Genomic DNA, 27,772 nt, shown 5'->3' on the forward strand with positions numbered 1-27,772 from the left:
ATGGAAGAATTTAACACGGTGCTGCAGGGTGTCCTGTCATGTGCAACCCATGCCAGCACATTGTGTTGGATGGTTGTAACATCAGATATCCTTTTCCAGTTGGTCTCGAACATGCTCAATTGATTTGAGATCAGGTAAGTTGGGTGGTAACAGGAGAACAAAGAATTCATTGTCACATTCCTGAAACTAATTAGCAATCTGCCAAGCCTTTGGCATGACACATTGTCTTGTTGCTGGATGCCAGAGTTGTCTGAATACACCGTCCTCATGAAAGGGGGCACTTGGTTGGCAACAATAGAAAGGTAGGCATTCCCATTGAGCTGTTGATCACAGGACTCAGAACATGCCATGAAAACAGTCTCCAAACCATAAATACATACAAACAGTCTTCAAACTCTAGCCTACCAAATACCAACGGTGCATACAGTTTATACAGGTACCATGGTTTCATGTTACTTTCTCCAAATGCAGATAAGTCAATTGTATGTTAGAGTTGGAAATAGGGTTCACCAGACCAAGCAACAGAACTCTACATGTTGGTGGGTTCAGTGCACTTTCTTGTGTCTCGCAGTGAGCATGGGCACTCAGATTGCCATAGCCTAGATAAGTTAAATGGCCATGGTTTCATGTTACTTTCTCCAAATGCAGATATGTCAATCGTATGTTAGAATTGGAAATGGGATTCATTAGACCAAGCAACAGTACATGTTGGCGAGTCCAGTGCAGTTTCTTGTCTTGCAGTCAGCATGGGCACTCAGACAGCCACCAACTGCCATAGCCTAGACAAGCTAAATGTCCATGTGTATATTGGCCTTGTCACTCCTGTGTTGTACTGGGTAGTTAGCTAGGCCACTATTCTGCGTTGCTGCTGTGTTACAAGATGAGACAAACAGTAGTCACCGCAGGCATCAACCATGCTTGGCTGTTCCACGTTTGTCCCCTGGTTGGCTGTTCAATACTGTTGAGTCAGTCATGGTAGACTCTTGACACCACATAATGGGAGAATTTAACCATGTTGACTGTTGTCAGGATACAGGCACAAGCATGTCTTGCTCCCACATCATTTTGCTTTTGAAGTCAAATTTGATATTAGTATTAGTAGTAGTAGTGGCGTGTGATGCAAGAAAGCAAGTGTGTATGAGCTTATGCAGCATCAGCCAAAAAAAAAAAAAATCACACCATTCCCTCCAAATGCCTGTCCAGTTCCTCCTTAAATTTATTTAACCTATCAACTTCCACAACGACAGATGGAAGTTTGTTCCAGCAATTAACCACCCACTGGCTAAAAGCAAATTTCCGCACATCTATTCTACATCTATCTTTTCTTAATTTGAATTTATGTCCCCTTAGGTTTGTAATCTGAACAAGTGGAAGAATCCCATCAGAATTCAGCGTGCTCAACCCATTCAAGGCATTATACACCTCAATCAGATCATCATGCAGGTGCCTAGTCTCCAGCAACTGCAATTTGCAGAACTTAAGCCTCTCTTGGTAAGAGGATCCCTTCATTCCCCTCACCAGTTTTGTTGCCCTTCTCTGTACACGCTCAAGCAAATCTACATCCTTTCTAAAATGAAGCCTCCAGACCTGTACGCAGTACTCAAGATGTGGCCTGACCATTGCCTTATACAGAGGGACAATCACCTCCTTTTCCCTGCTAGCAAATTCCTATATGTCATTGACAAAATGACATATAGGAATTTGACCTGCCCTGGCAGCCTATCTGCATTGCTCAGAAAACTTCATATCTGACTGCACAATTACTCCCAGGTCTTTTTCATTCTCTACCACCTTAAGTGTAGTACCACACAGTTGGTACGTTTCTCTGGGGTTACTTCTACCCATATGCAGTACTTTGCATTTGTCAAGGTTAAACTTCAGTTGCCACTTCTTAGCCCATCTGCCCAAATTTTCTAGATCCTGTTGCAGTAGCACACTGCCATTAACGACCCTGCCAACCTTTGTATCATCTGCAAACTTCGACACTAAGCCTGATACACCTTCATCAATATCATTGATAAATATACAAAACAACAGTGGTCCCAACACCGAACCCTGTGGGACTCCACTAATAACATTAGTCCACGAAGAGCAGCACCCATTGATTACCACCCTCTGTCTTCTCCCACTCAACTGTCCTTTTATGCATTGTGGCAAAACTTACCCTTAATACATTCTGCTCTAATTTGTACAATAGTCTTCCATATAATATCAGTGTGTAGATACACCATAGACAACTCTTAAGAAACTACAAAGTAGTTGTAGGCATCATTTGCTCTTTCTCATATTGTGCTCTGCCTTCACAACGAGTTGCCATAATATTGCACTACCTCAAATAAGTAATGCTTCACTAATAGAGAAGACTATTGTTACTTATTCTCAGTGAGTACCACCACCCAGACATGTTTCAAGACTATTGGCCTATCATCAGTGGGTGGGCAGGTACCCTGGTATTTCAGACATGACGACCCAGTTGTGAAGATAATCACACAATATGAGAGATGCCAAAAGGTGTATATGACAATATTTAAAATAACGAAATGCACAAGACATAATACATTAAGAGTTTAATATCTATATAATATCGGTGTGTAGATACACCATAGACAACTCTTAAGAAATTAAAAAGTAGTTGTTGTAGGCATCATTTGCTCTTTCTCATATTGTACTCTGCCTTCACGACGAATTGCCCTGATATTGCACTACCTCGAATAAGTAACGCTTCACTAATAGAGAAGACTATTGTTACTTATTCTCAGTGAGTACCACCACCCAGACATGTTTCAAGGCTAAGCTGCTTCAAAGCGTTACTTATTCGAGGTAGTGCAATATCAGGGCAACTCGTCGTGAAGGCAGAGCACAATATGAGAAAGAGCAAATGATGCCTACAACAACTACTTTGTAGTTTCTTAAGAGTTGTCTATGGTGTATCTACACACCGATATTATATAGATATTAAACTCTTAATGTATTATGTCTTCTGCATTTAGTTATTTTAAATATTGTAGTCTTGTCTAGATATCATACAATGCATCTTTAACCAGTGACTCCATTATTTTACCCGGAACAGAAGTTAAACTAACTGGTCTGTAATTACTCGTGTCACCCTTCAATCCCCCTTTGTGAATTGGGGATACATTTGCACATCTCCAGTCTGTGGGGGACCTTCCCTGTGTCCAAGGATGCTCTCATAATTATGGCTAAGGGTTTGCTTAGTTGCTTTGCCACCACCACCTTTAATATAACTGGATAGATCCCATCCACCCCAGGTGCCTTTCTTATGTATAATTTAAACGATTTCTCCTCCACTTTGCTCTCAGTAATTACAAAATCATTAAGCACTCTGTTACAACTTTGATAACCTTCTGCCATTTTCAAACCTTAATAACTCCTCATTTGTGAATGTAGATGCAAAATAACTCACTGTTTGTTTGCTATCTGAGCAGGATCATCAACAGTCGAACCATCGCTATCAAGTGGACCAATCAGATTCATCCCCTTCCTTTTAGAGTTTATATAAGTAAAGAAATCCTTGCTGTTTTGCTTAGCATCCTTTGCCAAAGATTTCTCGTAATCTGCCTTTGCCTGCCTAACCTCCTTTCTGACCTGATTACAGACTATCTTATATCTGCCATAAGCTTCTGAGTTGCTTGATAATTTATATGCATCCCATGCATTTTTCTTCTCTGTCACGAGTCTCATTAGTTCATTTGATAACCATTTAGGCCTAAACCTTGAAAAATATTTCTTAATCAGTATGGAAAGCCTAGTAGCTTCCACATTTAATTCCATAATTTCTACTTAGAATTTGCTGTTGGTAACATCATCAGTTGGTCCCACTGTACAGAATTTAAAAACTGTTTGAGAAGACTGTCGTCACCTTTATGGAAGCAAAAACCCTTCCCTTTACCCCCTAATGGTAATTATATCTTTAAATAAATCCCACATCAGTACATTGCGATCACTGCCACCTACAGTTTCCTTTATCCAGAAATTCTTAATACATGAATAATCACAGCTGATAACCAGATCAAGAGTATTACCCTCTCTGGTTGCCTCTCGAACATGCTGCTGCAGAAAACAATCATCCAATAAATCCACAAAAGTCTTACTAGTGTGTGAGTGACCAACCCACAAGTTCCAGTCTATATCTGTGAAGTTAAAATCCCCCATTATAAGACATTCCGATTTACTAGCCCACTCTATTTCTCTGTACAGTTTCCTTTATCCGGAAATTCTTAATACACAAATTGTTCATTGTACTCATTTGAATCATTAGGCCTATAACACACTCCTCTTAATTTTGCTTTTGCAGTGCTTATGTCACACCAAACAGACTCAACAGTGCACTGTTCATCTATATCAACTGGATGCACTTCTTTTGATTTTATGTTTTTTCTTAATTAACAGCAAGACAACCTCCTCCCTTCCTACCTTGTCTATCCTTTCTGTACACATTATACTCCCTAAATTCCAATTCTGCATTCCTAATATCAGTGTGATACCATGTCTCTGATATCCCAACAATATCCGCCTTTGATGTCTTGACCAAAACTTCAAATTCATCAAATTTATTTACTATACTTCTATCATTGGTATACATGCACCTATTCCTAGTTACCCTGACACATCCCATATACCCACCTGTTTCATGATGACTGCCATCTGTCCCTGAAACCCCCAGCATCCGTCGCTACTTATTCTAATAGAAGTTGTGCAAGAATCGTCTTCACCTCTGCCTCTGGCTACTTTTAACCTTTTAGTCTGTGAATCCCCCCAAGCTAGCAGCTTTCCAACCCACCTAACACTGTCTTGATAGCATCAGCAAATATTCTTGCACCCTTTCTATTTAAGTGTATCCCATCACTGTAGAAGAAGCTCCTGTTAGCAAGCACAGAAAGCAAGCACGCTGAAAATAATTCTACCCCTTGAGACTTGCACATTCCCTCTAGGGCCGAATTGATTGACAAGGCTCTCATCATGTACTCCCTCCTATCGTGTCTGGGCAGAATTGCATACAACACTTTCAAATTTAACCCTGACTCACAAATTTTTTGAAACATTGACCTGTACTTGTTAAGTAAATCTGCAGATCTCTTACTCTTAATGTCATTGGTGCAACGTGTAACCATTTCAGTAGATTTTGTTCAATCGCTTCTATGATGTGGTTTACTAACTTTCCATGGCACAACTGTTTGAGACGACTGTCGTCACCTTTATGGAAGCAAAAACCCTTCCCTTTACCCCCTAATGGTAATTATATCTTTAAATAAATCCCACATCAGTACAACATCTTCAAATTTTTTATGATTCCCGTATCCATTGCCTGCACCAAAGATGTTGTGTTGGCAGACAGAAATTACAGCTGGATTTTTTTTCAAATGTTCTGAATGCTTGGGGTGTGCCGCACAGTTGCCAAGAATCCCAAGAACTTTTCTTGATTTCTGCTGTAATTCCATGTCCCATCTCGTTAACCATTTCTTAAAAATTTTGGAAGTCATCGATGCATTCTTATTAGTATAGAACTCAACTGGTAAACTGTCCATTCTTAGCTTTTAAAGCATCATGGCTTAGCACTTTTCCCAGCAACCAACAGTTTCTTTTTATTAGTTCCTGACATGTTTGAACAGCATAACACAATTATGCGATCCATTGCTTTCTTGGAACCCGACAGCATTATACAACTGTAGCACATAGAACCATCTAGAGTGGAATGATAAAACAGGCCTGTTTCATCGGCACTGTAGATATCATCTGCACAATATCTGTGAAGTAAGATGGTTAGCTTCTTGGATTTCCATTCTTCTGCACTTACAATATCAGCACCATCTTTTTCGTCGTGTGCTTTCTTGAATTTAATCTCATACCTACATTTCCATCGAGATAACCAACCATCTGTTGCTTGAAAATCATCATGAGCCAGCTTCTTAGCAAGCTGCTCTGACTTCTTTTTCAATATTGGACCACTGACGTGCACTCCTCCTCCTCCTCCAGTTAAAATGGAGAATCACTGATTTAGGGCATCCTCAATGTCAAGATCCTTACCTTGACATTTACAATTTTGGGATGCTCCCTGTTTTTCATTGCATGTCCATTCTTTTTGCAGTTTATCTTGCTGGTGTATCAAGTTTGCAATTGTAGATTTCGGTACTCCAGTTACCTCTGCCAAATGACGATTCTGATATTGGGCAGATGCCCTTTTATTTGGTCCAGTAAGGCAATTTTTTGGCTAGTGACAGATCTTTACGTGGCGTCTTGGTCCAAAATTTTATTAAATTAAAATAAAAAAGTTATAAAAAAATCACAGCACTGAAAAATCTCTACAGTTCCTGATTCAGTGTTGGTTCAGTATCAATGATAACACAAGTGCACACAACTGACACTAATTAGAGACTGTACGCTCTGAGAAGGCAGAGTGAGAGGAGATGATTCTTTCACGTGCAACAACTAGAAGGGTTGCGGGCAGTAATGTGTGCTGCTAAATTTTTAAAAACTGGCTTGCCCTTTTTTAACAACTGTCACCCTCTTTGGAAACTATGCATGCTGCAGTTTCTCCCTTTGTGATATTTACAACCCCCCCCCCCCAAAGTATTTACAACACTGTATTAGGGTAACGAATTCGAGGTTCATGACAATTCTAGAAACGCAAAATCTTCGACAGATGTCGAGCATGGGAATGTCATTACCTTAAGAAGAAGAAGAAGTGGCCGAAGCAGAGATAATCCCTACACTGCTGTGTAAGGAAGGGGGGAGCACAAAGTGTGCCAAAATAAGTGCCCCTTGGCAGAATTGTCCATGCCACCATCTTATTGCTGAAATGCCGCTAACCACTGTGGATTGAAGTGTGTGCTGCTGTACAGTTTATAGCCATTGTCAATTTAATTAACAACTGAGTGCTGCAGTCTCCTGCCCTGATTAAATGGCATGTTGTCCCAGTTAAGTGAAGAACTATTTTCTCAATTAGATTTGTCCCAAATAAATGGTTGCCCGATTAACCGGATCCAGTGTGTGTGTGTGTTTTATTCTGCAGGTTTTCATTTCATTGCAATGAAATGAAATAGGGTTTAATACTCCTCTCTCAGTTTAGAAAGCAATAAAAATCAATAAATAAACAGATCAATAAATGAACCACAGTATTTAAATCAGGTAGATGTCTACTTGATCACTTAATTTGAAGTTTATTATTGTATGACAGTGACAAATAATTTTTAAATAACTTATCTTATTTATTGCAGATAAAACTATCAAAAGCATATAAAACTAAAAACCAAGTCATTCCTGCTCTGGCACATTCAGCCATCCTTTGGAATGATAGAGAAGAGTTCCAAAGTGTCACTGTGCACATGCATGGATTATGTGCTATGTAATGTAGTGAGAGCTGCTTTTAGTGTGTCAAGGTCACTTCATTGTTTGGTTACATATATGACTATATTATACAGCACAATCATTTCTAACATCAGTTATAAATACAAATCAATAATAAATAAAATAGTCGCAATTAATATAAAATAAATCGGTAAATACAAAAAAATTTTACTTTTATTGTTTCAGGGTTACTGTGGCAATGCCTTGACTCAGTGACACTTTATCGATAGCCATAAATCACATATGGATATGAATGACAATCTCTGGTGCTGCTAAAATTGGCCATCATGCATCACTTGTATGATAAAATTAAGTAATTATTTATTTCCAAAGATACAAGCCCTTACTGACCTTTGTAGCCCTTGTAACTAGCAGCCGCATTTAACAAAAAATTGTACACTTGCTATAAAGAATAATGTGAATGAATACCTAATGGTTAGCCGAATTTGAAAGTGAAATTTTATACACAGAATGCCTGTTGAGTTAAACATGTACTTGCTTATTGAGATAACATTTGTCATTTTATCAGTACACAGTATGGCTATGTCAGTTTTATTGATCTTTATCATGCATAGGAAATCAAAAATATACTAGATGCAAAGAGGTGTGCCATAGGGAGTTGTCTTGTCTGGAATTCTTTTTACAGCATAATTAACCCACTAATCCACACACACACACACACACACACACACACACACACACACACACACACACACACACACACACACACACACACACACACAATTACAGCCTTAGTGCCATTAAATAATTTGAATTTGTTTTACATAGTATTTTATTTTTGCTAGTAAGGTACTAGGGTTTTGCCCTTGTGATTATTGTGTTTTTTCAAACTGCACATTGTGAAAATCAGCTTGCACGCACACACACATTACAGCCTTAGTGCCATTAAATAATTTGAATTTGCTTTACATAATATTTAGCCAGCACAACACATTGCTATCTACTGCTTGTTTGGAGAGGTCTGGATTTCATTCCTGTCTATGAATGAAGAATTCCTAAAGTCCTCTTCAATTGGATTGGTGCCCACATTCCACATTCCCTCAGTCTGAGATTGGTGGTTATTCTGGGTTTTTAGCCTGCATAATACGCAGATTGGCCTATCACCATTTCTACAGACATCTGCACAATATAGATATTAGTGACAAGCTCAGGTGTTGTTAAAAAATATTAGTATACTGCTCATAAAAATGGAAGTAACTCCGGCAATTCATGAGGGCTGATGTTTCCTAAAGGAGTGGTCCTTGTGTTCTCTGACTTTATTTTAATTCATTTATATCTTGTTTTAATTTAATTTAGTGTGAGTATGAGACTGTTACTCCTTGTCCTGGAGTTGAGTTTGCACTGCTAGAGGTGGGTATCAGTTTAGTTTGTTTTTATTTAATTTTATGATTAGTTTATTTTAATTATTAATTTATGGTATAATACTGTCTGTTTTTATTCCATTACAGTAGTCTTTTCAAATACTTTTCCAGAATTCAAATTCAATAGAATTCCAGTTATCTGAAATTTCAGTTAAATAAAAATTTCATTTGCCTTTATTTTTTCCCCTAATTTTACTCAGAGGATTTAGTACATTTAACTAAATATAATTTAACTATAATATTTAACTGTAAGAAACAAAACTATCACCTGAGTATAATAAAATTATGATTACATTCATATAATAAATTATGAATGATGCAAAGAAGGGTGAATTTCATCCATGTAACTTCTTGGCTAATACCCACCAAATGATATGACGCATAAATCTTCACTCATTCAAAAAACATAAATAAATAATAAAATAAAATAAATAAATGATAAAAAATAAATCTTTAACATGAAAATGCAGACTGTCCACTGTCTCATATTGACAGATGACAAAATAGTTTCATCATTAGATACTAATCAAATCAGATTGAAAATGAAGATGAACATTGAATTTATTATTGATGAATATACACCACAGAAACCAACAGATAGTGAAGCATTTAATCCCCTTTGGATTGCTATTAGATGGGCCAAATCATTAAAACAATTGACTATGAATCAGTTAATTAAAGAATTGATTATCTGAAAAAAATTGATAATACAAAATACCCTCATTCCCAGTTGTTTCAGATAACTGGGAGTCTGTTGTACTACTCCAAATAGCAATCCAGAATCTTTTCATTCAAAACCTTCATTTTTTTTTTTTTTTTTTTTTTTTTGTATTTTGTGATACAGGTTACTTTGTGTAACTTTGATAAGATAAATGCATATCTTGAAAATATCTGTTTTTCTTAATAGTTTAAATACTATTTTGAGCTATATCCCCAAACAAAGAAGAACTGGATTATTTTCTGCAACTCAGACAAAAGAAGTTGGAAATCTGATTCGTGCAGGTCTGAGGAATCCCGTGTTTGTTCTAGTCAAGGAAAAGGTTGGAGGAGAAGCTCTGTGCACGCCTTCTACACTAAGGAATATTTATATGGTATATTACCAATTTTGGTCGGACTCTCATATTTATGTACTGATTTTTAATTAATTTTCCCTATTCTTAACTGTAGTATTTGTAACTCATGAATACTTTGGGATAATTTATTTGTTGATGCTCTGTGTTGAATTAAAAATTCTAAATAAAACTGAGTTTATGAAGCTTAAATTTCAGCATTTCAGTTGGATATTACCAATTCTCATCTGAAAAATACTATGTTTATATCAAAAACACAAGAAAATAAACATGGCATTTAAAGTTGTACAGCCACAAGATAAATATTATAAACAAGGCTGTATAACATTTTAGCTGAACACATGCCAGCAGTAAAATTTAAACCAAATGAATAATTACTTTATAGGGCTAGGAAAATTATTATTCCATTGTATCCCGATTGTGATACTCTAAATCAGGGGTCGCCAAACTTCTTTGACCGTCGACCCCTTCAAGAGTTTCTTGACTTTTTATTGACCCCCTCTATTTTACTATTACGTAATTATAATAGGACAAGCAAAAAAGACGCTTATGTGAGTTTTTAGATTGTTTATTTTATAGTTACAGCGTTTATTGTATGTATAATATAGTATATATTATTATATTGGCTTAACGTCAAAGGGATAGATTTTTGTTTTTGACATCCTTCTTAACATTACATATTTGATAGGAGAGATAAATAATATATAAAATATAAAATTTAATTTAGATAACAAAATAACAATAATACAATCTTCCTTATATATATGAAAATAAGACTTTTATTAACTTAGTATCTCTCTAAGCATTTAGGGCATAAGCCTCAAGCTATGGGAGAGTCAGGACTATGTATAAAAATAGTGCAAATGCATCAGAAATACATAGCTATATCTGAATAAATCAGAATATTGGTAAAACGGCATCGTTTTAAGTTATATCTCATATTGTGAATACCTTCACAACGAGTTGCGATGATTTTGCACTACTTCAAATAAGTAACACTTCACCTAAGGAGAAGACTAATGTTACTTATTCTCAGATGGATAAATGCCACCCAGATGGCACCGTTTCAGGGCTATTTGGCCCTTCTTCGGTGGGTGGGTGGGTAGGTACCTGAGTGATGCAATGATGGTAAAACAGTTATGAAGTGGAGTTATACTTAGTCTATGTATAGTTATACTATACTATGTTTTTATACATAGTCTTAACTTAGTATACAGTTTACTAACGTTTTCAATGTGAAGGGTGTGCTTCGTGACTCTTGACAAGATTAGCAATGTTGGGTTCAAAGTTAGTAAGTTTCAGCCTTAAATCGCCACAGAATTCTATATCTAGCTTATTTCTTTGTTTCGTTAAAATGGAATTAACATGGCTGAAACCAGCTTCAACCATGTACGAGCTTGGAAATGCAAGCAAAAAGGGGAGTACCACTTCAGAAAGTTTTGGATATTTTTCTACAATTATATTTGTCTAAAAGTAATTTAAAGTCCTATTTTTAAAAAGCCTCTTAGCTTCAAGATCATCTTGTAAGTTACATTCGATATTTTCAATATGCAGAAAATGGCGTGATAATCCAATCTGGAATGTGCATGTTTTCAAAATCTGCAAAGCGCAATTTAAAATCATCGCCCAAATGTTTGAAGATGTTTTGTGTATATTTCTAAGTCTTCCTCTTTTACTTCCAATTGCCATAGATTCGAAAAGTACTGAAAATCTTTTCGTAACAATGATGATTTAAATGAGGCTAATTTAGCTTGGAAGCCTAAAAGAATCGTCCAAGCTTGAATAATCGTGACATCTTTACCTTGTAGATGGGTCTGTATGTCATTAAATTTTGAAAATAAGTCCACCAAGTAGAAAATATGATTCTTATTTCTCTTCAGTTCTTCACTCAAAAACAAATTAACATCTGTAAGAAACTCTAGGGTTGAGTCGAACAACTCAACAAATCTTTGTAGACTTGTACCTCTAGACAACCATCTTACTTCAGTATGCAAGAGTAATGGTTTGATACTTCATCATTTTTTTCACAAAGTTTAGCAAACAATTGCGATTTAAGAGGATGAGCTCTAATTTGATTAATAGATTTAATACACACTCTTAGAGTATCATGCAGTTCGTCACTGAGAGTTTTTGCCACCAAATGGTTTTGGTGCAACACACAGTGAATAGTACATACACTTTGAACTTTTTCTTTCAGAAAGGCAGTGAAACCTCGATAACAGCCCACCATTGCAGGTGCTCCATCTGTGGCTACTGCTGTTATATTAGGAAATGGAATATCATACTTATTTAAATATTCCTCCAATCGCTAAAAAATTGTCAACCCTGTTCCATCACTTTCAAGATATTTTGCAAATAAAAATTTGTCAATAATTTTGATGTTTGGTGTTACTATAATATCTTACATAAGCCATAAGAATAGAAGAACTGTTGAATGTAGATTCATCAAGTTGGATGGAGAACTTACTATTTTTGAGTTCTAATACTACAGTTTTTTCTACATCTTCAGCCATTTTACCAATATGCCTTTTCACGGTATTCGCACTCAATGGTAAGCATTTTAAAACAGGGCCAGAATCATTTTTTCATTATGGTTTCAATTACTTCTTTGATTGCAGGTATAACTTTGTCCTCTGCAATTGTATATGGTTTTCCTTTTTTTGCTATATTAAAAGAAATATTGTAGGAGGCTGTTAATCCTTGTTTATTGTCAGCTTTGGCAGGTGCTTTCATAAATGATTTTATAGTTGGTTGATGTGTGTATTTCTCTTTCAGTTCTTTAAAAAAGTCAAGATCTTTATCTTTCTTATCGGGATGGAGTCTTTGAAGATAATCTTTCATTTTTGCTGCTTTCATTTTTGCATTGTTACTAAAAGCTTTTTCACAAAGAAGACACATAGGCCTCGTTTTGTTTGTTAATGAAGCAATAAACCCAAGTTTCAAATATTCTAACGAATATTATCTGCATTTCTTTTTAGAATCTGAAGCTGCCATTGTGGTTACTGGGGTTGTAACAAAATAATTTAAATTGAAGTCAGTAAGCAAAAGTAATAAGTTTAAATAATATACCTACTCACGTATTTCTATAGGATGTACAAAACTACCAGCCCTGCTCAACTCTTCAACATAGAGAAGTTTAGTTCATGAATGAATAACGATTGAATTATAATATGTATGTTGATGAATTTCAGAACATTAATGCTCACTTGTATGTCGTTGTGTAAAAATGAGACTGGGATTGAATACTAGTATAAGTAAATAAGCAACCGTGCATGTGTTGCAATCTCGCTCCCGCCGCACCGGCCGGGCGGGAACCACCATCAGTTTATTGGTAAATACGTCATTTTGGCCTACTTGATTGGCCTCTAACTATTTTCATGATCTTGCTCCATCTTACAGGTCCTATTCATGTCACTGTTCCCAAGATTCACTCTTAATTGCATTGTCATTCAGGATGGAGATAATCCAAGTTAACCGAATTAAATATTACATGTACAATGATTGACGTCTTATATTTTTCTATCGACCCCTGAGCCCGAATCAACCCCTAACAATGTTATATCGACCCTGGGGGTCTATATCGTCCACTTTGGCGACCACTGCTCTAAATAGATATTGATAATACACCTTAAAAAAAAAAAAAAAAAAGCTCTACACTGCTCTGTTTCTGATTTGCTTAAATGACATTGCAGAAGGAATACAGGAACAATGTCTGAATTTGCAGACAATGTGTAGATTATAAAAATGGAAATGACCAGCATCAAGCAGTGTTGCTTCATTGCAACTTAGGTAGGCTGAGTAGGGATGAGCAGACTGTTTTAATGTTGCAAAATGCAACATTTTTCTCATGTGGCTTGCAGACCTGAATACAATATTCAAAATTCACTCTCGCCATCTAATTGGACAATGACTTATTTTATTACTTATAAAGCTTGTATATATTATAGGCAAGGCACCATGTGCCTTTCTTTTGCCTCTTTACACTGCATGGTAAATTCATAATTTGATCATACTGTAATTCCTAAGTATTTTTTGCCCTGAACTGCTTTTAACTCCTCTGAGCTTATAAGTAACTTATGGATTTCTGTATCTCAGGTGTAAAATCTTCAGATCATTTGGGAAACTGATCAACTGGGATGGCCTGGTTCTGTCATTAGCCACCTTTCCTACTTTAAATCATCAACAAATTGTGATGATTTCCCCTGCATTCCTTATCAGTGAAGATTTTAAAAGAGGATTAGACACAGTAGTGCCAATACTGATCCGTGAGGGACTCAGATAACTATAGTAGACATTACACCCTGAGGAATGTCCATATACGACTTGTCTATCTGCTGTCTTCTAGTCAGCTGTGATCCACAAAGGATGTTACAACTACAATTTGGTGCACTTTATATAAGGTGTGATTAGAAATTTCGGAGATACTTGTATCTTGAAATTGTGACTTATTGAATTGTGAATGACTGACTATCAGTGACTAAGATAGATATAGAAATACATGAATGACCTGTTTATCTTCAGGTAGTCTGAATTATCATGTCTTGAATAGAATGTGTTTTTTATATTTAATGGCATTTTAAAAGGAATGAATTTTACTGAGAAGTGAATTGAATCAAATTTTTTTTAAACTAAATTTGACCCAATTCATTTTTCAAATTTGAAAATTTGAGAAAAGTGTAACATAAATCCACAGGATGTTACAAAACAGCTTTTGAAGATAATACTGTATATGTTCCTCAGAAGCCTTTTCAGTGCCTTTCCAAAGGCGGCTTCTCAATTTAAGAACCTTGTTCTGGCTGGCCTTCAACTTCGAAAATCAAAAAATGACTTAGTCAGTCTTGGTCATGACTTGATCAGGAGTGATCAATGTTTAACTATCCATAAATTTGTTAGTGAAGTTTGTATTTCTTATGGGACATATCAGTCATATTACAAGATTTGGGAATATGATGCTTTCAGCCAAATTTGTGGTTCAAGTCCTAATTGATGAATGCAAATAATGGTGAGTTCTCATATGTGAGTCTTCATCAATATACTGCTGCATACTAACACACTTTTTTTTCCCGGCGCCTCTGTAGCCAGGTGGGCAGGAGCAGCAGTGCGTAGCACATGTTTCTTGATTTGACTGGGGTTTGAGCCATGACCACTAAATATGGAGGATGCAGAAAGGTCAGGGAATGACCACTGCATATCCCCAGAGCAATATGGCCTTAGTTGCTAATGCTCCTAAAAACCAAAATAACAATAACAACTTTTTTTCCCATCATCACTAGTGATGAATTGTAGGTATATGGCCATAATCTTGAAACGAAGGCTCATTAATCATGGTCAAAGAGTAACCAACAGAACAGTTTGGTTATTGCACAGTACTGTTAAAAAAAAAAAAAAAAAAGAAAGAAAGAAAGGCAGAAAAATGGGATTTAGGGAATTAGTGCTTACATTATTCTTTGCTACTTTTGCTTGCATTATTAATCAAAAACTTGTCTTAATTTTCCTTCATTTGCTAAATAATTTAAATGACTTCATTGCAAACTAGTTTATACTTATTATAATAAGTATAAGCTAGTTTATAGAAAATAATTTCCTGCTTATGTTATCACTAGAAGGAAGGGATGAACCACATTGGCATTGGCCTGCTAGATATGAATAGTATAACTATTTATGGTCGTCTTCAGATTGTTAACAAACTGAATACACATTTTGCATTTACATTCAAATATGAAGGTGTTCTTTGGGACCAGAAGTTTACATAGTTTACTGGGAACTACATGATTTTGTAAAATCTGACAAAGTGAAAGAGAAATTGTGGAAACTAAGAGCAAATAAGGAAACTGGAGCTGATGGAATCCATCCAATTTCATTATAAGCAGCAGAAAAAGAGATGGGCAAATGTTTAGTCACAATTATGAGGACATCCTTGTTTTCATGGGAGGCCTACATATTGGAGAGTATACTTATATCATAAAAGTTTCTTGTGATGACTGACTAACTGGTTAAAATAAAGTTATTAAAATAAAAATATATACATAAGATAAAACAGAAATAAAATAAGATAAAAGCATTAAAATACAATAATACATCAGTTTCTCTGACGTCTGTTTAGGTCTAAATATTGAACAGTACCTTAGTAGATATAAAAGTTTCTGTAATTACTTCTCTGAATGTTCCCATTTAGAATTTGCAGTTGGTTTCATTTTAAGTTGTTCCCATTGAAAGAATTTGGAAAGTCTAAGACCATTGTAGTCACTTTTTTGAAAGCAAAATCAATTCTCTTTGTCCTTGAGAGTAGTTATATAAAATTAATAAATAATTTCCCATTTCTTCTCAATACAGTCAAGGCTAAAAGAGTTTAATATTCTTTGTGACTGCATACATATGCCTTAATTATTGAGAACAGCCAGATTTTGTGTGTTGCAGTTCACAATGGACCATGCATGTTTTTTTTTTATTTTTTGACAGCACATGGGCTTGAATATGCCATTTCTTTACTTGTGATCATGCATGCTGACCATGAACAGACTTCTTAAATTGCATGTCAATATATTGTGATCATAGCTCATAATAAAATCAAGAGTATTGCTTTTCCTTTTTGTTCCTCTAGCACATTGTCATCCAATAAATCCAGAAACTTTCTGATACTGTCCAAGTGCTGCCAAACTGCAGGTTCCAGTTAATTTGGAAAGCTAAAATTTCCTGTTTTAAGGCATTTTTACTAGTATTATTATTAGTATGGGTAATTACACATTGTCATTACCCATACTGAAAATACAACACTGTCTTACATTGTTCTTTGAAACAAGTCAGTATTATTTGGCATAGAACAAATAGTAAATTTGTTTTACAGTTTGTTAAAAAAAAAAAAAAGACTAAGCTCCTTGAAAGGGTCAAGAGACAGTTAACTCACCTGGTGAGATTGGCCAAAGGATATCCTTATGAGGAAAGACTTCGAATATGTGGGTTGCACAGCTTGGAAACTAGATACCTTAGAGGCAAATTGATTGAGGTGTTTAAGGTGTTTTAAGGTGAGGTGTTTTTTATTTTACTCCGAGAGGCAAAGTAAAATGAATGAGGATGAAATTTTCTCGGTTATAAATGATTCTAGAACTAAGTTACAGGGGATGATGTTTAGACTGGATTGCAGGAAGTTTTATTTTAGCCAGAAAGTTATAAATTACTGGAATAAGTAAACCGTCAGCCTCTACCACATGGGTGGTAGAGGCTAACAGTTTGGAGAAATTCAGAGGTCAGCTGGATAGTTACTTATGGGAGGAGGGAAATGCATAGGTTGTCTATATCATTTTCCCTTATTATTATTTATTAATTTTTTATTTTATTTATTATTATTATTTTTTTTTTGGCTGGTGCAACACAAGCCATTGGCTTCCTTGCACCATGTGGCCATTACTAATAATACTAAATACAAAATTTGCAGTGAACAGTAAAAATACTTTAATTTGTAGGTCGTTAATGTAAGACGATGTCACTTATGAACTTTAAAGCGAGTAACAAGTATTTCTGTAATTAAAGTTCTTTTATGTTCGTATATAGCTTTCACAACTTTCATTATTCTCCAATGGCTAATTTTTTGGGGCTACTGTTTAAAACATTGGTTGTGAAACACAGTTTTAAAATTATGTTCAGCAGGATGAGTTTGAATAAATCGACTCTATACAGCTTGTTTCTTTAGAAACATTTCTGATAAGTAATTTCCAAACAACTTATAGGAGTACAAAAAAAAATTTTTTTTCTTGTAATTATGTTTAAGGTACATAAACTGTACTAGCGGTAGATGCCAATTAAATCTAATGTTATGATTGGTTTACAGATGCAGTCAATGAAAACATATGCTTCATGCAAAACCAGAAATTAACATGCTATGTTAGGAAAAATGTCCTTTAACCAATTCTTTGTGAAGACAAATATTGTTCTTTTAAGAATAGGCTTTCTTTAATTTCCTATTATTAATGAAACTGATTTTGCCACCAGAGTGCCAGTAAAATTAAAATTTTCTTTCTTTGGTTGAAGTAGCAATGCAAGACCATCTGGACAGGAGCAGTTATGCTGTAGTCACTTTACATGGAAACCTGCACATGGTGAGAGGACCTCCCAGTAATGTTGATGCTAATCCTCCAGATTAGCATCAGTGCCCACAGCCAGACTAACACCATAGGAATCTTTTTTTTTTTTTTTTTTTTTTTATGAAAACCCCAAACACGAGAGGTATTAGAACCTATAGCACTTAGTACCGTACTTGGGTTGGAGGTTGAGAAGACGAAAGAAGATATTTGTTGACATTGGACTTGAACTTCTGTAGATTGTAATTTTCAGGAAATACGTATGAAGGAAGGTTGTTCCAGAAAACGGCAGTTGAATGAATAAATGAGGAAGATGAAAAGTTGGTTCTGCAAGTTTGAAGTTGGACAGTAAATGGATGTTGGCTGGTGGCGGCACGTGTTCGGACTGTTTTGAAAGAGAGAGCGGGAATTATAGAAGCCAATACAGAAGAACAGTGCCCATGGAAGAATCTGTAGAAGAGGCATGCAGCAGAAACAGTACGTCTATGACAAAGAGAGTGGAGAGACTCTGTTAGAGATGAATCATTTTAACCTAACTGCTCTCTTCTGAATGGAATCAAGAAGCCTGAGAGAGGTTTTGGGAGCACCACCCCCAGATGTGGGAACAATATTCCATGGCAGGGCGGATTTGCGATTTATACAGAGTGAGCAGCTGTTTGGAAGAAAAGTAACGCCAAGAGCGAAAGAGAAAACCAAGTTTTTTAGATGTAGAAGAAGCGATATTTGTAATGTGCTTGTGTCAAGAGAGATTAGAAGTCAGGGTAATCCCCAAAAGAGATATATCATTTTGCCTAGAAATCGGAGTGTCACTAAAAATAAGCATAGGAGCAGAAGAATCCTTTTTGCGAGATATAAGACAAGACTGAGTTTTAGGAAGGTTTAAATCAACTAAGTTGTCTTTGTCCCACTGGAGAATTACCTGAAGATCAGCATTTAAGGAATTGCTGGCAGATTTTCGAGAAGTTGAGGCTGATTGAGCAGGACAAGGTTTCTCAAAATGGAAAGTGGAATGCAATGTGCTATCATTGCCATAGTTTTGCCGAAGATGCAATGTGCTATCATCGGCAAAACTATGGATAGGATTTCCAGTCAATGGAAGAAGGTCATTAATATACAAGAGGAAAATATTGGGGGGAAAGAACTGAACCTTGGGGGACACCGGCATTAGTGGAGAAGTTAAAAGACAGAGAGCCATCTACCATCACCCTCAGTGAGTGATCAGAGAGAAAACTGGATAACCAATTACTAAAAACAGTTGGCAAACCATAAGATGGATGCCAAACACGATCAAAAGCCTTTGAGATGTCAAGAGCAACTACTTGTGTTTCACCGAACCATTCCATTGAATTAGTCCATAAATGGGTAACATAAGCCAGAATATCACCAGTGGATCGACACTGACGGAATCCATACTGGCGATCGTTGATCAGACGGAAGGTTTCTGTGTAGTTTAAGAGTTGGCAGTTAAATGATTTCTCCATTACTTTAGAAAGAGTAGAAGTAATTGCAATAGGACGATAATTGGATGGGAGGGATTTGTCGCCCTTTTTAGGAACTGGCTGGATATGAGCAAATTTCCAAGCAGAAGGAAAAACACCTTCGGAATAAGAAAGTGAAAAAAGGCGGCAAAGAATAGCAGTAAGTTCAGGAGCACAGGTTTTGAGAATAAGTGGAGAAATACCATCAGGACCTGGAGCTTTCTTAGCATCAAGATTCATCTAAATCCTTCTGATATCCTTTTTACGGAAGACCACAGGAGGCATTGAATGGAGCATGTTGGGAATGGTGGGAGGTGTTTTACCAAGATCATTAATACATGAGCTGGAAGGAAAATGGGATGCTAGCAGGTCAGCTTTATCCTTGGCTGAAGTGACAACAGAACCATCTGGTTTGGACAGAGGGGGGAGCAGAGATGGGCAAAAGTTGCGGCCAATAGCTTTGGCAAGAGACCAGAATGCTCGCCTACCATTAGTGCAAGAGGCAAGTTTTCTACTCTTAGCCTGTTCAAACTCTAGTTTGGACTGATTAATAACTGCTTTACAATTGTTGCGAGCTTTGGTGCAGGCAGAAAATGAAACTGAAGAATTACAAACAAGCCAATTACGATATGCAACATTCTTCTCTTGAACAGCCTTAGCACATTTATTGGAAAACCAAGGTTTAGATAAAGGATGAGATTTTAAAGTGGAGTGTGGGATAAAGGATTCCATTCCTGCAAGAATAATTTCACTGATACGATCTGAGCAAACGTTGACATCAGAAGTTTTTAAACAGTAATCCGAACAAGGAAAAGAAGAAAAGAAGTCTCGCAGGTCATCCCATTTTGCATTCTTGTAATGCCAAACAACACGAGGTTTGGAATAGCCATGAGATAAAGGTTCCATTGGAGAAGAGACAATCACCAAGTTGTAATCTGAAGTGCCTAAAGGACCTCTCACTTCGACCGTGTATTTAGAAGGGTTGTTTGTGAGAAAAAGATCAAGCGTATTGGCTGTATGATTAGGATTGTCCGGTATTCTGGTAGGTAAATGAACAATCTGTGCTAGGTCATTAGTAATTGCAAAAGCCTCCGCATCTCGACCTGCTGGATCGGCGTGACTAGGAAACGGAAGCCAGCTGGAGTTGTGAACATTAAAATCACCAAGGAAAATTACCTCACTGTTAGAAAAGTTGGACTGGAGAAAGTGAAGTTGCAAAGAGAGGAAGTCAAAGAGCTCCAAGTGATTAGTGGAGTTGGGAGAACGGTAGAGACAACAGATGAATTTGACACAATGAGGTAGAGAGATTTTAAGCCAGAGAAGATCAAAGAGAGGAGATTCCAAATTGCCAAGTCTCTGACAGGGAATATCAGAACGGACATATGCACAAGTACCACCTTTGAGGCGAAAGGAATCATACAGTGAATAATTTGGGCATCTGAGATGAGCAGTAGTTGTATCAACCGATAATTGAGATTCTGTCAAAAAAAGTACATGGGGTTTGGCAGACTGCAAGTGGAAATGTACATCGTTGAGATTAGAATTGAGACCACGTATATTTGTGAAATGAATTAGGAAGTGCTTGGTGTGTTTGCTCTGTGATATGATTTGTGTAAGCTTTGAAAGGGGATTTGATGGTGGAGAGTCACTTGTTTTAGCACACCACTTTCATCCCTGCTTCGACAAGGCAGGTGATCCTAGGATGGCTCGCCCAAGATTAATTGGCTAGTGGATCCAAAAAGATAGTCAACGATGGGTCTTCTCATAAAGGAGTTTCAATCCTCGTCGGTAACCATATCTGATTTCAGCCTATACCACTTACCACCATAGAAGCAAGTTAGATTACAGCAGGGTTCCTCCTCACTATTTGTTCCATTTATTTGCTGCCCCCTCGACGTGGGCACCTGTACGTGGTGAGGGGACCTCCCAGTGACGCTGCTGGACTTCCAGACTAGCATCACTGGGATCCAATGCCCACAGCCTAGGTTCCGGGCTTACATCAATGGAATCCGTCGTGTTTGCCGTGCGCTGCGACCCGTGGAAATTCGGAAAGGGGGATCCTGGTGGTTGAGGGGCCCAGCTTCAATACACCACTTTGGCCCCTGCTTCGACAAGACGGGTGGTCCTGGAAGGCCCGGCTAGGATCATTCGGCTAGTAGGCTCGCCTGCGAGGATCAACCGTGTCAATGCCATGCCCCTACCCTCATGGTCCGAGGGACAGGATTCAGGCTGGCGTCGGTGCGGGTATAGTGTCTGGGTAGCCCTGGGGTCCCACTCCCGTGCACATTTATTGCATGCTGGGTAGTGGGCGTCCCTTTGGGCTCCGTGGTGGGTGGGGAGCCCGGGCACTGAACCATTTAAAAACTCCCATAAATCCTGATAAACATATTCCTTCAGGGGCCCCAACCCGGTCCCTATCTGAAAATATAGACACTGACAGCACTATTGCTTCAAAGAGGCAGCGGACTGAATTACCATCAGGGCCTATCCCGCGGTTTCTAATCATGCACTCCACCAATGAAAAACCGATTGGTAAAATGTCACCTTTCTTTATACAGAAAGGGTTAGATGGGTTAGCAGGTTCTTCCAAATCAGTTAAGAGGCTCCGTTCTGGAGACCTCTTAATTGAAACTAAAAATGATAGGCAATCCGAACATCTACTCCGAGTAACATCAATCGGAGGTATCCCTATAACAGTGACACCACACAGAACTCAATTCATCGAGAGGTGTCATTTCGGAGTGGGACCTTCTCGACGTAACCGCGGAGGAAATCTGCTCCGAATTAAAACCCCAGGGAGTTATTGCCGTCAAGAGAATTACTGCGCGTAGGGATGGAAAAATTGTTAAAACCAGGAGCGTTATCCTGACTTTTAACTCTCCTAAACCTCCTGATGAGATAAAAGCTGGATACATCAACTGTTCAGTGCATCCATACGTTCCAAATCCTCTACGGTGTTTTAAATGCCAGAAGTATGGACATTCTCAAATGGCCTGCCGCAGAGTCCTTGCATGCGCTCGATGCGGTGCAAAGGACCACGAAACAACAGCATGTTCAGCCGCAAAACCCACCTGTATCAACTGTGAAGGCGAACACCCGGCCTACTCACGAGCATGCCAGAGGTGGAAAGAAGAAAAAGAGATTCAACGGCTGAAGGCAGAGCTTAACATATCATACCAGGAGGCAAGGAAATCGGTCAAACCCCTGAATATCAACAAACCTACCTACGCCTAGAAGGTAGCAGGGAGATGTTCCGTCGGAACTCAGACGGACATGACCATTCCTCCAAAGGAATCTTTCACTTCCATCGCGCGGTATCTCTTAAGTTCTCAAAAACCTGCACAAAAGGACCAATCAGCTGTCACTCCTATATCGGTACCTCCTAATGCTCCACAAGTAACTAAGGTAATTATGAAAGAAAAGAATAAGAAAGGGGAAGTCCCCCCTAGTACCCAAGAAAAGATGGATGTCGAGCAGAAGGAGGTACCCGAAGATTCAGTCTTGGAACTCTTTGCGGAGGAAGAAATGGACACGGGACAGCGTCCATTCTTCCCCAAAAAAGATAAATCCAAGACTGATAAAATTAAGCCCTCAGCACCTCGGAAGCCGCCTGATGGACCCACCAAGCCAAAATAATGGCTAAATTCCTACAATGGAATTGTCGTGGATTCCGGCGAAATATTGATGACATCAAGGCCCTCCTGCAAAAGCACGAGACAGTTTGCTTTTGCTTGCAGGAGCCATATCTAAAGGCAAATGATGATCCCACCATGCACAACATCACATTTTTTCGAAAGGATAGAATTGCGGATGGCGCTGTACATGGGGGAGTGGCTATCCTTGTGGGTAACCAGACCCCAGTGCAGCCCTTGCTAATTACAACTAGCATAGAAGCTGTGGCAATTCGCCTTACGGTGGGATTTTTATTAACCGTCTGCTCTATCTATTTGCCACCTGGGACTGACATCTCCCAGGAAGACCTTGATGATCTTCTAACGCAGTTGCCTCCCCCTTTCTTACTTCTTGGGGATTTTAACGGACATAACACCCTGTGGGGTAGTGCTAACATCAACGGAAGGGGACGAGTCATAGAGCGTATGCTCAATGACAATGACCTTTCCCTTCTAAATACTGGAACAAACACCTTCTTCCACATGCCTACCCGTACTTTTTCTGCCATTGATCTCTCTATCTGCTCCCCTTCTCTACTCCCTTCACTCACTTTGGAGGTGGAGGAGAATCCATATGGAAGCGATCACTTCCCTGTGATAACCTCGTTATACAGTGGGAAACCATGCCTTCCCTTCAGGTTACCACGGTGGAAGATTGATCAGGCTGACTGGACTGCCTTCCAATATCGGGCAAATTTTGATCTTAGCACGGTCAGTCAAGAGCCGATCAATGACGCAATTAAGTACATCACAGAAAATATTATCCAAGCAGCTGCGAATGCTGTTCCAAAAACATTGCCCGGTTTCCACCATTTCCCAAACCTTGGTGGAATTCAAAATGCACAGCAGCAAAAAAGGCTCAAAACAAAGCGTGGGAGATATTTCGCCGATATTCTTCCACGAACAACCTTATAGCCTTCAAACGTGCACGAGCCAAAGCACGCTACATCCGTCGTCAGAGTCAAAAGGAATCGCGGATCCGTTTTACATCATCTATTAACCAGTCTACTAACTCTAAGGTAGTCTGGGATAAAATCCGGAAAATGAAGGGGAAATATACATCCCACCCTTCTTCAATCCTAGATTATAATGGATGCGCTATTGCAGATCCAACTGCAATAGCCAATGCTCTTGGGGAAACATTCTCTAACATCTCTGGAACATCTTCGTATTCCTCAGAGTTCCTGGTCCTGAAACATAAACTGGAAAAACAAGCACTTAATTTTAAGACCAAGGGCCTCTATCCCTACAACGGGGCATTCACTATAGAGGAACTGAAAAGAGCCCTCACTCTTTCCAAAGCAAGTGCTGTTGGACCAGATGGCATCCATTATGAAATGATTAAACATCTTTCACCAAAATCTATGGATTGTCTGCTCCTTCTGTATAACAGAATCTTTACCGAAGGGCAGTTTCCGGACTCCTGGCGAAAGGCAATCATTCTTGCCTTTCCTAAGCCAGGAAAGGATCCAAACGTCACCACCAATTATCGTCCTATTGCTCTGACTAGCTGTCTGTGCAAAATCCTGGAGAGAATGGTTAATTCTCGCTTAATATGGTATCTCGAGTCAAATGACCCTCTCTCCAACATCCAGTGCGGCTTCCGAAGGAACCGGTCCACTTTGGACCATCTTATTAGATTGGAAGCATCCATCCGGGATGCTTTCCTAAAATGCGAACACTTGGTGTCGGTGTTCTTTGACATGGAAAAAGCGTTATGACACAACTTGGAGATTTGGCATTTTAAAAGATTTACATAGCCTAGGCCTAAGAGGGCATCTGCCCTTTTTTATTCAAAACTTTTTAGCCAATCGATCGTTCCAAGTTCGTTTGGGATCCTCACTCTCTCGCTCCTTTAGCCAAGAGGAGGGAGTACCACAAGGATCAGTATTAAGTGTCACGCTTTTTGCCATCAAAATAAATTCCATCACAGAACAACTTCCTCCAACTGTAAACAGTGCCCTCTATGTTGATGACTTTAGCATTTTTTGCCAGTCTTGCAACATGAGGGTTATTGAAAGACAACTGCAGAAAGCCATTGATAGTCTCACTTCCTGGGCACTTGCTAATGGCTTCAGGTTCTCGCCGGAGAAGACCGTTTGCGTACACTTTTGTCGCAAGCGTAATCTTCATCCTGAACCTGAATTAAGGCTCGGACAAAATGCTATTCCAGTAGCTGCGAACACAAAATTCTTGGGACTCATATTCGATAAAAAATTGACGTTTTTGGATCATATTCGTCAACTCCGCACAAAGTGCACAAGAGCCCTTAATATGCTCCGTTCGCTCTCCTCCTTATCTTGGGGTGCAGACCGATGCACCATTCTACGGCTTTACCGTGCACTTGTGCGATCCAAATTAGATTATGGGTCCCAAGTATATTCTTCAGCCAGAGACAGTGTACTTCGATGGCTGGATCCTGTCCATCATCAGGCTATACATATCGCTACTGGAGCATTTCGAACATCTCCTGTCCAGAGTTTATACGTTGAAGCAAACGAACCACCGGTATCATTTCGACGTAAGCAGTTGTCTTTAAAGTGCGCTTTAAAACTGAAATCCCTGCCAGACCATCCTACGTGGCCCTTCGTTTTTGAGCCACAATGGGAAAACTTGTACAATAAGACTGCCAATCGTCCTTTTGGTATTCGTCTCCAAGAGCTACTCAATGAACTTAATATCAAGGTAGACAAGGTTGCCCAAACATCAAAGCAACCTTTTACACCCTGGCATGCTCGTGTCCCGGAATGCGACTTGTCGCTTAGAAACTGGGGAAAGTCGGATGCCATCATGTGTCTACCTGCAGCTTCATTCAGCACACCAAACTGAATGTTCCGACTTCGCGCCAGTCTACACAGACGGTTCGAAGTCAGAATCATATGTGGGATCTGCTGCTGTCTTTACAGACAGCACTATATCAGAGCAGATTCCCTCTGAATGCAGCATATTTACTGCAGAGCTGCACGCTGTAGAGTTAGCCTTGGACCATATTAGTAAATGCCAATACCAACGGTTCATTTTATATTCCGACTCTCTTAGCATGTTATAGGCTTTAATATCTGTGAGGTATAATCCTCATCCAGTTCTGTCTAGGATTCAGCAGAAGATTCACGTTCTCCATGAACGCGAATATGACATCCCCTTCTGCTGGATTCCCAGCCACATTGGGATTAGGGGAAATGATTTGGCTGACGCCGCAGCCAAATCAGCAATTCCCAATAATAACCGCTGCCTGTTAGTCCCCTATACAGACTACAGGCAAATAATACACCAAAAGATATATTCCCAATGGCAGGATTTGTGGAATAGACAGACTGCGAATAAATTATATCGTATAAAGCCTGTAATTGAACCGTGGCAGTCTAGTCTGCGCAGGAATCGTAAGGAGGAAGTTGTTCTAGCTCGTCTCCGCATAGGACACAGTCATCTTACACATTCTTTTCTGCTGAGGGCAGGTGACTGTCCTATGTGTGAACAATGCGACACCATTTTATCCATTGAACATATTTTATGTGATTGTACCAGTTTTAGAAATGCTCGTTTTACCGCTTTTAGTCATCTGACTGAGCCCCATACACTCAGTCAGATTTTATCTGACAGTGACCATGTGTCTGCTACTTTTAATTTTCTAAAATCAGTAAACCTTTTTACTAATATTTAAAAAAAAAAAAAAAAAATTTATTGTTATTTACTGATATTTGTATTTTACAATCTATACTTGCTTTTTTACCCGGACTTAGCGACCTAATTCTTTAGGTCACTGAAAATTTTACTTTTTATAACAAGTTTTTGGCGCATTATAGCCTTAGTTGCTGAAGCGCCAATAAAACCCTATCAATCAATCAATCATTTATTTGCTGCCTGGGAATGACATATCTCTGTCTGACCTTTATGATCTTATCAAGCAGTTGCCTTCCTATTTCTTACTACAAGGGGATTTTAATGAGCATAGTTCTCTGTGGAGCAGTGCAGACATTAGTGGATGTGGTTGGATTATTGAAAGCAGTGATCTTACCCTTCTAAATGTGGGGTCCAATACATTCTTCCACATGTCTACCTGTACACTTCCCTTCTTCTTCCCTTCTCTCCTTCCTTTGTATTACTTGGACTGCCATAAAGAAAACCTTTATGGCAGTGATCATCTCCCTGTAATATCCACCCTGAGCATTGGAACCATGCCAGCATTGGGGATACTATGTTAGGAAGATTGATCTTATGTGCCTTTGAATATCTGGCAAGATTTAATATCATTGTAGTCAGTTGGCAGCCAATCAAAGATGCAGTCAAGTACAGGATTGTTAAAATTAAAGTATCCCTATCTAGTGGGCTCTGGAGCGAGTTTTGAGTCTCGTACTAAAGAGAAATTTGGACAACAGGTACAATAAAGAATGCACTTGCCATTTATTGGAAAAAAACCCTCGGAAGTTAATTTTCGCTATATAAATAAGCTGTTTATCTCACTCTAAAAGGTCATTTATAATGTAAATTGCATTGGTTACCAATTCAAATCATTAAAATTCACTACACTACACTTTCATTGTTCATTTCATTGTTATCACTTGTTAACGTTATAAGTTATATGTTATAAGAATCAATTTTGAAAGCCTTTATGATATTTTTCTAAAGCGCATTTCTGGAAGCCTCGAACCATAAAACAATAACATTTTGCACTTTCCTGTTTATTGGGCATTTCAGTTAGTGCAATCAATTATAAATGGATAGTAATCTCTA

General features: G+C 38.3%; 1 protein-coding gene across 4 annotated transcripts in view; it reads left to right on the plus strand.

The window, feature by feature from the left end:
- Positions 1 to 27,772, plus strand: part of LOC150081741 (ATP-dependent RNA helicase DDX55) — a 596,429-nt gene that overhangs the window by 192,431 nt on the left and 376,226 nt on the right. For all 4 annotated transcript variants that reach the window (XR_016547250.1, XR_016547251.1, XM_090378843.1 and 1 more), the window contains one exon: positions 9,655 to 9,838. Coding sequence is in view for 2 of the 4 variants with exons in the window: in XM_090378843.1 (XP_090234969.1) it covers positions 9,655 to 9,838 (184 nt within the window). In the remaining 2 variants the exon portion in view is untranslated. The remainder of the gene's footprint in view (positions 1 to 9,654; positions 9,839 to 27,772) is intronic.

This window comes from Mastigoproctus giganteus, chromosome 8 (genome assembly GCF_048544385.1).
Source record: "Mastigoproctus giganteus isolate SK-2022 chromosome 8, ASM4854438v1, whole genome shotgun sequence".
Classification (NCBI taxonomy): Eukaryota; Metazoa; Arthropoda; class Arachnida; order Uropygi; family Thelyphonidae; genus Mastigoproctus; species Mastigoproctus giganteus.